This window comes from Lycium ferocissimum, chromosome 7 (assembly GCF_029784015.1).
Source record: "Lycium ferocissimum isolate CSIRO_LF1 chromosome 7, AGI_CSIRO_Lferr_CH_V1, whole genome shotgun sequence".
NCBI lineage: Eukaryota > Viridiplantae > Streptophyta > Magnoliopsida > Solanales > Solanaceae > Lycium > Lycium ferocissimum.
Genome location: NC_081348.1, coordinates 24,642,960 through 24,654,078, shown reverse-complemented (window position 1 = coordinate 24,654,078; position 11,119 = coordinate 24,642,960). Strand labels below are relative to the sequence as shown.

The 11,119-nt window shown below is 36.6% G+C and overlaps 1 protein-coding gene across 3 annotated transcripts; it reads left to right on the top strand.

Annotated features, from left to right (window-relative positions):
- Positions 1-883: 883 nt before the first annotated feature.
- On the top strand, positions 884-10,480 carry LOC132063971 (protein STRUBBELIG-RECEPTOR FAMILY 3-like). 3 transcript variants are annotated; one of them, XM_059456771.1, is made up of 17 exons: positions 884-1,036; positions 1,604-1,790; positions 2,554-2,680; positions 2,762-2,833; positions 2,989-3,054; positions 3,159-3,230; positions 3,317-3,388; positions 3,474-3,545; positions 3,622-3,687; positions 3,785-3,850; positions 5,988-6,427; positions 6,819-7,213; positions 8,012-8,283; positions 8,794-8,932; positions 9,159-9,295; positions 9,377-9,533; positions 9,944-10,480. In XM_059456771.1, the coding sequence occupies exons 2-17, from the start codon at positions 1,685-1,687 to the stop codon at positions 10,037-10,039; spliced, it is 2,355 nt and encodes a 784-aa protein (XP_059312754.1). In that variant the 5' UTR covers positions 884-1,036; positions 1,604-1,684; the 3' UTR covers positions 10,040-10,480. The 3 variants fall into 3 exon arrangements, with proteins under 3 accessions (XP_059312754.1, XP_059312756.1, XP_059312755.1); XM_059456772.1 differs by lacking the exon at positions 884-1,036 and adding an exon at positions 1,087-1,236; XM_059456773.1 differs by lacking the exon at positions 2,762-2,833.
- The last annotated feature ends 639 nt before the right edge of the window (positions 10,481-11,119 follow it).

Here is an 11,119-nt window from a genome sequence, read left to right as displayed (position 1 = left end):
TAGTTGACTCGTAAAACTCCGATTTTAACTACACTTGAGTTAAAAAACAGAAAAAGAACAAACCCATCTCACTACACGCGCCGTTCAGCGCAAGGAAAACACGCACCAACTTAATGGACCGTTAACCGGACAACGACAATGATTGCGTCCATCGGTCAGTGTAAGAAAGGGAATGGACATAACAACCCAAACTAATGCTTCCATATGTTATTACATATCTAAACTATGGTTGTCTCTTATTATTCCAAACTTAAATTTTTCGTATTATTTATGCCTTTAAATTATGTGAGGAGCTTATTACTCCATGAACTTAATTTTTTTCGTGTTATTTGAACTCCTGAAGTATTTTGATCCAACTTTTACTGCTGTCTAAGTATAGTTTTTATCTAGTTTTTGCTACTGTATTAATGCAGTTTTTGGTGGATTTTTGGTCTACTTTTAATTAATGTTTTGGTCTAGTTTGATCCAATGACATGAACAAGAATAATAATTTGCAAGTGTTATACGCCAAATAAATGAAGGAAATCAGTACAAAATATCAACTTTACAAGTATGATAATTTCATAAATAAAGTAAACATATGCAAAATATAATTTTATAGATATCAAAACGAGCGATGCAACTTCATAGACATCTTAATGGACACAACAGGTTAAAACACAAAAACCAATGTAATCTTAATAATTAAGTTCAGGGAGACAATGGAACCTCACATGATTTAGGTGTAGAGCTGTCAATTTCGCAATGTTCTTATGTCTTATACCTGTTAGAAAACGAAATAAATCACGTGTTGCATCCGCGAGTGGGATTGTAAAATTCACTTCCTCAAAGTGAACTCAAAGCAGATATATGCATGTAATGAGAATTCCACTCTTCCATGTTACACACACACACACACACATTTGTACTAAACTTTATCATTAATAGAGAGAGAGTAAAAAAAAGAAGACGACCAAGAAGTCTTCTTCACATTTTTTATTTCTCTGCAACTTGCCACATTTAGCTTTTTTCTTATTTTCCAGCTATTTGCAGAGAGGTAAAGGCTTTCTCTTCTCTCTCTCTCTCTCCAGATTAACAACTATTATTATTTCTCTTTTTATTTTTTTGGCTCTGTTAAACAATGGTTGCTTGCATTACTGTTCAGTTATCAGAGTAAAAGAATATTATTCAATATGAAATCATGATGTTTTTCCCAGCTTCATTCTCATTATTTCCTCATAATTTATTTAGAATTTGGTGGGTTTTTCCTTCTTGATATTCAGTTAGTTTCATTTCTTGATTTGTTCTATACTTCTATCTTTTGGAATACCCATTTTATTATCAGTTATGGGTCATTGATTTGCTTCTTTTTTCAACTCATGTTTCACTTAATATTTGGTGGGTTTTTGGTTCTTCTTATTGTATTGTACTTTACTTTTAGTTAGTATAGTTTCTTTTCAAGATTTGTTCTATACTTCTCTCTTTTGGATACCCATTTTGTTATCAGTTATGGGTCATTGATTTACTTCTTTTTGACTTGGGTTTGTGTTTTCATAGTGCTATGGTGTGTCATGATAATTTTTGGGTTTGATTAAAGAACTGATGTTTTTTTTTTTTGTTTCAGATTGGAAGTTTATGTATTGGCTATGCAGAGTGTTTTTCCAAAGAAAGAGTAGATTGAAAAAAAGAGTTACAGTTTGGATCAATGGGTGGGAAGAGATCTATATTATGCTTCTTGAATTTGGAGATCTTGATGGGGTTTCTGTTAATTTTTGCTGTTCAACTTTCATATGAAACTGACCCTGGAGATGGTAAGGAACAAATGTTACTGAATTCGATGTTGTTTTGCCCTTTTCGATTGTTCGCAAAATTTGTTTCGTGCAGTGCTGGTTATGGGGGACTGATTTATGAACTAAGCAAGTTGTTAACTTGAACTTTACTGGTGAAAGTTGTTAACTCAAGGGAGGAGCTGGACTTGAAATTGTTCGGTCATATGAATCCTCATTATCCATTTCAAGAATTAATTTAGGAGCAACTCCATTATACACCAATAAAGAACTCAAAAATAACCTATGCTGCAGTTACCAATTATACTATAATGCACAAGCTATTATTAGAGCTGAGGGTCTATTAGAAACAACTTTTCTATCTCCAAGAGGTAGGGGTAAGGTCTGCGTACACACTACCTTCCCCAGACCCTACTTGTGGGATTACACCGGGTTTGTTGTTGTTGTTGGACAAGCTATGATTAATTCAGAAAACAAGAAAAGGGGAAAAAGAGACACTCACAGGAAATTGAAGGGAAAAAAAGAGGAAATCAAGTACTGATTCCTATGATGCTAGTTAAGTGTAGGGGGCTATGGCCTTCTCAAGTGATATGTGGATTCAACACATGTTCTTATTGTCCTAACTATCGACTAAATTGCCATCTTGCTTCGTATAAACTTCGCCGAGTTTGAAGTTAGCATGCTTTAATTTATTGGAATCGAAATGTCCAGTTCATTCATGAATCAACGTCGATAATATTCTGTTTGAAGTTTCTAACTCTGGCATTTTCCTTTTCTGCTGGTCTAGTTGCTGCAATTAACGCCTTACATGCTTCCCTGGGGTCGCCTTCTCTTCCTGGCTGGGGTGTCAGTGCAGACCCATGTGATGGAACATGGCAAGGGGTCGTATGCAATGGGACAAATATATTATCCATGTAAGTACCTCTCATTTGCTGCAACATTTCATGGATATTTGGAAGGCGTAATGTTAATCCTTCTAATCATCTTCTTTGCAGTAAATTAAATGTTGCTAACTTAGCAGGTGAACTAGGGGATAACTTGGCATCATTTACTTCTCTCAAAACGATGTACGTGCGCCCCACAGATATATCTTCTTTGACATATACTAATGGTTGTGTTTTATGTGCATATGCTGCATTTAGTATGTGAACGTTTCCTTTTCTAGAGGTGTCTTTTATTGTGTTGACATGTGAACAATAATTGTGGAAACGTCTTGTGGCAGAGATCTGAGTAACAATCATATTGGCGGAACCATCCCATCCAATCTCCCAGTTACATTGCAGAATATGTATGTATTATCATTTCCCTGGAAGGAGAAACAGAGAATGAAGCTTGAAATATTACAGCTTTACTTTTTGAGCAAACCATTTGATAGTCTTTACCTTTTGGCAGTTTTCTTTCAGATAATGATATAACCGGAAGTATCCCCAGCTCTTTATCTTCCCTAAGTCAACTGTCAGCAATGTGAGTAATTACGGCTTGTATTGGATTGGAGAATTCCCGTTACCATAATCATGGTTCCAGTCAGCTGTACTTCTCTTTTGTTTCAGGTCTCTCAATGGAAACCAACTGACTGGAGAAATTCCTGATTCCTTTCAAGGCCTTTCAGCATTGGTTAATCTGTATGACACCAAAACAAAAGCATTTCAATCTTTCCATGGAGGTTTTCAATTGTCCATAACTGGTGGTTTATTTATATTCTGACAGTGATTTGTCAAGTAACAGTTTCACCGGAGCTTTGCCGTCATCAGTAGGAAACTTGTCCTCCCTGACCACTCTGTGAGTGATTCTACATATTGTTGAACTGGTTTGTAATTATGACCGATAGAAAAGCAGCTAATTTCTTGATCTCCAGACATTTGCAGAATAACCAGCTTTCTGGAACTCTTGATGTTCTACAAGATCTTCCCCTCGCAGATTTGTACTCTTCCTACCTATATTTAACTCAAATATTAATTCCAGGTGTACAGAAAATATAATATTTTACTAATAGCTCCTCATCTTTTGTGCCCCTTCAGGAATGTGGAAAATAACCTGTTTAATGGGCCCATACCTCAGAAGCTGTTTTCTATTCCCACTTTCAAGTAAGTACATTTAACTTTCTTCTTCTAATATTGTTCTTTATCTTCCAGCTTGTAAGCTACAATACAGTCTTGGCTGCTTATTACATTCTTGTGCCTCTTTGTACGACGCAATCTTCTAGACACATAATTAGAGTAAATTATGGAGACAAACTCCTTGTTGAAGTTCAATTATTACATGTCAAACTGCTCTTTACTTTTTGTTTATATCCTCTTTCTCAACTCTGAGTGACAACCTTGATCAGCTTGTTATTCATGGACAATTAAGGTAGATAAGAGCTGAAAGGCTACAATTGTTGACATAAACAGCTATTATACTCAACAATCCTAAAGCTGAAGCACATGTATCATCTATACTCAGCTTCATATTCCCTAGTCACTTCTGGCCATCCTAAGCTCTTAGTTAAGATACTGGTGAATATCAAACTTCACAAAAGAGGAGAGCGTTTCCTGTGTAAAATGACAAGACTTCAATAGGCTTCATCATCTCATTAAGTACAAATCAGCGGAAGAGTTCAGAGTGGCTTCATTATAGCACCCTAAGGCAATATCAAATGCAATTTCTGTCAGCAAACTTCTCAATTTCTGAACCTCTCTGTTTAAATTTTTTATTTGATTACTTTTTCTTGTGTGTGTGTGTCTTGTCTGTCTGGTTTTATGTAACTTTGTGCAAGACCTTGTTAAATGTCTATAAGCTAGGAAAACCTTGTACTGAAGTCTGAACCACAGTACTCTTTAACATAAGCAAGAAAAATATTATGAAAGGTGTGTCGTGATTGCCTGTATGTTAGTGCACCTTGTTTAACAATAGCATTATAGAAAATGAAGCTAATCAATATGAAGATCAGTGTTTCAGAACTGTTCTTCTGGCTTTACACATAAAGATGCAGTAAATGAGAGTCTTATCACGGGATAAGAGTGTCTTCAGTTCTTCAGTGGTCTGTATTCTTTTGAGCTTGCCTTGATGCCTTGCTGCATATCTGCTTTCTCCTTCTTTTATTGATCTCTCATTATCAATCAGTGTTTTTTCTGATATGGTCTTTAAGTCTGTTGACAATGAACTTGGCTTGAACTTTATCACCGCAAGAAAAAAAGGGAGAGAGAACTTCAACGGCTTGAAGTCCTGTGTTCTTTAAGTCTCACTAGTCACTTGGTATTGAGCATGTTGGTGATGAAGACTGAAGTATTTATGGTGGATATGTCTGATATTATGAACATTTTAGATTTTAATTTACTTGATAGATGAAGAGGATATATTCCACTGTCATTGAGGTTGCAAATTTACCAATATCTCAGTTCATAAACTTCTATTTTTTTTTTTTTCATAATTAGCTTTTGGGTTTAACTTGCTTGCCAACTACAACAAATTATGAACATTATGGTGTGACAGTAATTACTAGGAGTTATAGGGTTCTAACTTAAATTCGCTTAGCGAATGCACAACAGAATTCAAAAATTATCGGAGATGTGACATTTTGAAGAGTTATTTACGTTGCAAAACCAGATTATGCTTAAAGGTTTATGACACTGACTTGGATTAGAATTGCTTGTGCGCCCGCTGCATAAACGACAGCTTGAGGCCTAAACACAAGAATAATTTCAAATTGCATGAGGTGAAGTAGCCAATTTTTGACATCATAAGCACCATCACCTGAAAAAGAATAGTCCTAACAATATGCCACTCAAACTCTTAACAGTTGGATAAAAAAGCTCCTAGCCTACACAATAAATTGGAAAAGATGTGACGTATACAGGTTAAAGGAGTATAGTGTGCACAAAAACTATATGACACCCATATATGATGTATCTGTCAGGCTGGACTATGGACTGCCAAGCTGGATCATGGACTGCATTTTGTCATATTCAAGTTCATATGATTGCAGGCTAAAATTTACCCAAGTTTTGAAAACAGCCTTGAATTTCATATCCTATTGCTCTTTAAAAATTTGTTTGTGAGGAAATTTGATATATTGAACAATACTGTTAAGGATACATATTGATCCATGCAAGTAAGATATATCAGCTGTTTCATCCGTTTTTCCAAGTGTCTTATATATGTTTTGACTCTTGATTGACTTTAATTATCAGCAGTGATGGCTAATGCTTTCATGCACTTGTTAATTTTGTTCTTGACGTGCAGAAACACTGGAAATCCTTTCAACAGTGTCGCTCCTTTGTCTCCACCCAACAGTAGTGTCGCTCCTATGTCTCCACCCACTTCTTTCGCGAGACCCCCTCCAGGACCACCGGGACTACCCTTTTTTAAGCCTCCATCTTCAGCACAGACACCACCAACTTCGGAAAGAAAACCTGGAAAACAGGCTGATGGACCGGCAGCAACTGCAGAAAGTTCAAAAGGAAGCAAAAAGTCCGTTAAAAGGGTAGTCTGGATATCCGTTGTATCAGTTTTGTCATTTTTGATATTGGTCATAGCAATTCTGCTCTTTCTGCCAAGACTCTTTAGGGAAAGGCAAGACAGTAATTGGTCCAGACGGCACGAAATAGCTCCTTATGTGGGCTCCAGGGAGAATCGTAGAGATAATGGTTTATTGGTCCAACCTGGACATGATGTAGAGAAAGGTACTGCAAAGTTCAAATTATTGAACCTCTCAACTATATTATCGTGTGTATTATTGCTAGTATTCCTTAGTCTGACTTCGTTCCTTAGTTCTTACTGGGAAAACTACTACTCTTTTAATTTAGGCTCTATTTGAATCTGCAGTCTTGATATCTAAGCATGCATTTAAATATACAGTGGCTATCCATGTTCCTTCAAATTGTGTCTATTCTGATCCTAGTGAAATTACCTCAGTATTTGAATGTGTCAAATTCTCAGTTACCATCATAAATGCCCTCCAAAAGATTCATGAATTTGAAATCTGTTTTTGCAACATTCAGAACTAAAAAGCTACGACTCTTAACCTCACTTTCCACTCTTTGATGATAAGTGGGCTTCATATGTTTTGAACAGCTCCTCCTCTGGTGAGGCCAAAGGAAGAGCAACAACCAAGGAGACCGGCTCGCACTCCGATGCCACAGCATGACCAGGAAAATGTGCAAAACTTGAGTGCAGTGCCAAAGAAGGATACTAGTGAGACAAACCTAAGCAGAATTGATATTGATTTGTTGGTGCCGCCACCACCACCACCACCACCACCCCCTGCTCAAGAGAGAGTTATTGTGAAGCCAATTCCACCTGCTGACAATACCGCAATGAAGTTTCCGACCAGGCCACTTCCACTAACTTCTGTGAGATCTTACACAATCGCATCTCTTCAGCAATACACCAACAGCTTTTCTCAAGATAATCTGATAGGATCCGGAATGCTGGGAACTGTGTACAGGGCAGAGCTTCCAAATGGGAAGGTAAAGTTATGAATGAAATAAATGTAATTTGATACTTGAAATTACCAACTGTGTTTCCCTACCCTGCTGTATTCTCTAGAACCTAGATTGTCAGCTTTTCTCTTCTTACTTCTAATTTGCTTTTATGGGGTCTTTTGACTGGTGTTCTGCTAGCACTAAAGAAGCCTCTTATCTGTAGTTGCATTACGTGGCTTGCTCTTGCATTTCAGTGCTTAACTGTTTAACAATGATTCTCGGACTGATCGAATCATATGTAAAAATGGTTCTGTTGGTGGAAATCCAGAGTCATTCATATTAGGGTAAACTGTATTTCATAATTACAGGTAAAAGCAAAATGACATCCAATTGCTGCTTCAGATTTTTCTTGTATCATAAATTTTTACTAGGACATTTTTTGGTTCATATCCTATGTTCCTTGGTTCTGTAAATAATCTATAAGTGGCATTTTTCCAAGTAGCCAACACAATTGATCAATTTTTGTCATTGAACTCTAGTTTAAAATGTTTAAAGTGAAAATCAACATTCTAGTTGTATGAGCTTATCATTCTGATTTGTACGCTAGTTTTGTCATTTGCTGTATAGCAGGATCTGCCAAATACTGATGCATCTTTTTCTAATGAGAAACTACCTTATAATCAGAATAGCCGACACTTTTGTTGATTCTCTACACTAGTTATTTTCAGTGTACATTCATTTATCTGGCATGCAGTCAACTCTCATACCATCGCTAACATGATTTGAATCATTTGGTGGGCATCATTTTACATCTGACACTTAACCCGTTGAATGCTTATGCAGTTATGTGCTGTCAAGAAGCTGGACAGAAGAGTTTCCAATCAACTGAAGGATGATGAGTTTCTTGAACTGGTAAACACTATTGATGGAATTCGTCATGCTAACGTTGTCGAGTTGATGGGCTATTGTTCAGAGCTTGGTGAAAGGCTTCTGGTTTATGAGTATTGCAGTAATGGGACACTACAAGATGCACTGTACTCTGATGATGAATTCAAGAAACAACTTTCATGGGATACCCGGATCCGAATGGCTCTTGGGGCTGCAAGAGGCTTGGAGTAAGTAAAATTGCCAGACACACATACGTAAAAACCACATGCAAATATACAAGTATATACGCATGAGCTATGGAAAAATCTGACGGTGAAGAATTTTTGGCAGTGATCTATAAGAACTTTCTGTAAGCAGCGCTAAATCATAGCTTAGCGGTGCAACGTAGCAAAGAACTCGAATCACAAACTAATGTAGTCCTGAACTTTCATGCGTTGTACATAGTACATGACATAAAATAATAAAGTAATGGTTGGGGATGGTTTATTACTACTGTGTTAACAATGCACTTGGTGCTGTATTTCGGTTTATACTACTTTTCTTTCCTCCTCTGCATGAGTTCATGCAAGGGAAGTTGAAACACGATAGTGGAAAGATAATTTCCTCATAGTTACCCCACCCATGAAGTATTAGTAGTGGGATTGCTAGGCGGTCTAGTTCTTAGATTTGCATGACAAGGGAGTTAAAGCAAATTTTAAATCTCACGTATTAACTATGTCTTCTTTTTTGCAATGAAGGTATCTCCATGAGGTCTGCGAGCCACCTATTATTCATAGAAACTTCAAGTCTGTCAATCTTCTCCTTGATGATGAGTTGGCTGTGCATGTCTCTGATTGTGGTTTAGCTTCACTAATATCATCAGGTGCTGTTAGCCAGGTAACTTGCCATCCTAATATTCTGGATTAGAAGTTTGGAATAAAATGGAAAAAGACATCATGGAGATGGCTGCTCTTTCACTTGTACTTCATATGATAAGCAATCTGTTATTCTAGGAGCATGAGGATCATCAATCTTTGTTGAAAACTTACCTGTTTTAGTTTTCCTATGCATTATGCCTAAGAATTTGAAAATTGTATTAAGCAAATTTGTACTTAATTCTCAGTTGTCAGGACAACTTCTTACAACCTACGGTTATGGTGCCCCAGAATTTGAGTCAGGGATTTACACTTCTCCAAGTGATGTTTACAGTTTTGGCGTGGTGATGCTGGAACTCTTAACAGGCAGAATGTCATATGACCGGTAAAGCCATTTGCACTCGATTGATAAAATTTGTTGTGTCTTTTTCTCCCAGCTTTGTCATTACCTATATATCATATTCAGAACTCGAAGTCGAGGAGAGCAAATCTTGGTCAGATGGGCAATCCCTCAGCTACATGATATTGATGCCTTGACAAGGATGGTTGATCCTTCTCTCAAAGGAAAGTACCCACTTAAGTCACTATCACATTTTGCAGACATAATATCCCGATGTGTTCAGGTGAGTTTTTTAGTCCTTTCTCTAACTTCTGAAACCATCTTTGTCACTTCTGGGCGTTAGTTGATCGCTGAATGGACGACAGTCAGGCTGTCAAAAAGTAGTTATGCATAAATTCCCTTATTACGAGCAAGTAAAAGCTTTCATATGATTTATTGGGGATTATTTCCATTTGGCTCCACCTCCCACATCCTATTCCCACTATGTTATAGATTGTGCTCACGCACAATTGTCTGCGGAGCAACTAATACAGAAGTGCTATATTGTTGTTAATCAAGGAAGTGCGAAGTAGTATCAATGTGGCCGTTTTGTGAAGCCTGTCTCATATCTCGTCCAAGAGTGACTAAAATTTAGCTGTTGTATAGGATTTGCCTTCACATTTTGTTGTAACTATCTTTAATATTTCCTTGCAGCGTGAGCCAGAATTCAGGCCACCAATGTCAGAGGTAGTTCAAGATCTCATACAAATGATTAGAAGAGAATCTCCTAGTAGATCTGATGACGAATGACATGAACAAGACATGCGTGTTATACCAGATTCAGTTCTGGAATAAGCAAGACTTCAAGACTTTTTTACTTTGCGAAGAATTTAACTCGAGCTGATATACTTGGATCCAAGATTTTGAGGCTGTAGATGCAGTGGCCTGCTAGCAAAACTTCATACTTTTTAGACGAAAGTGCAGGCTAGAACGGCATGATTTCAAACCAACACAGCTCGGTTATCCTGATTCTTATTACAATTTTTGCGATCATTCTAATGTTCATTTAGGCCAATACAGAAGCCACATTGCATAAAATGCACTAACCCCATTGTTTTGAGAGCTTATTTATGGTTGTTAATTGGTGGTATATCTCAAGTTGTACATCTTTATTTTTTCTGCTGTACATTTCCACTTCTGTACAAGAATATTCTTCACTTTTTCAAGTTTCAACATTGACTTGCCGTAGCACATTTTTCAGCCTTCACCTCAACTGTGCAATGATGGATATGCTCAATGGATAATGACTTGAAGTTTGTTGTAATTTTATAGTTTCTCCATACATTATGTTATTTTTTTGATAGTTGGTTAAAAATACCAAAAGCATATGAGATAACCAATTAGTGGCCGCATTTGTAAAAAGCATTGAGACAGAATTTTTTATGAAAAAACTGCTTTTCCGTAATTGCAGTTAGAATAATTTCCTTAAATTGTGAGCTAAAATTGGGCATTATTTGGCGCATCAGTTTTTACTTTTTCTTTTCCCTATCTTGTGGATGAATGGTGTCCGGTGGTGAATTTATTTGTCTTTATCACACACTGTATAGTCTCACTGAACTGAATTAACACTCCAATAATTGAAACAGTGATTTTTTTGTTTTTTAACAAAACATAATCAATTATATTTTGTTTTTTAAAACGTTAGTTATTTTGAAATCAGATGTAGGATATATTTATAAGTTCATATTCACTAAAAAGTAAGTAGTAGGACAAGAAATTTCATGGGATTAGCTATCCTACCTTATATATGAGATAACTAATTCCACATTTTAGTACAAAATAATTCTTAGGACTAATTATTACTGCACCTATTACCAAATGTGGAATAAA

Coding starts and splice junctions, on each gene's coding strand:
- LOC132063971 (XM_059456771.1), top strand. CDS start 1,685: ATGGGTGGGAAGAGATCTATATTATGCTTCTTGAATTTGGAGATCTTG. Junction 1,791..2,553: donor TGAAACTGACCCTGGAGATG/GTAAGGAACAAA, acceptor CTGCTGGTCTAG/TTGCTGCAATTAACGCCTTA. Junction 3,389..3,473: donor CTTTCAGCATTGGTTAATCT/GTATGACACCAA, acceptor ATATTCTGACAG/TGATTTGTCAAGTAACAGTT.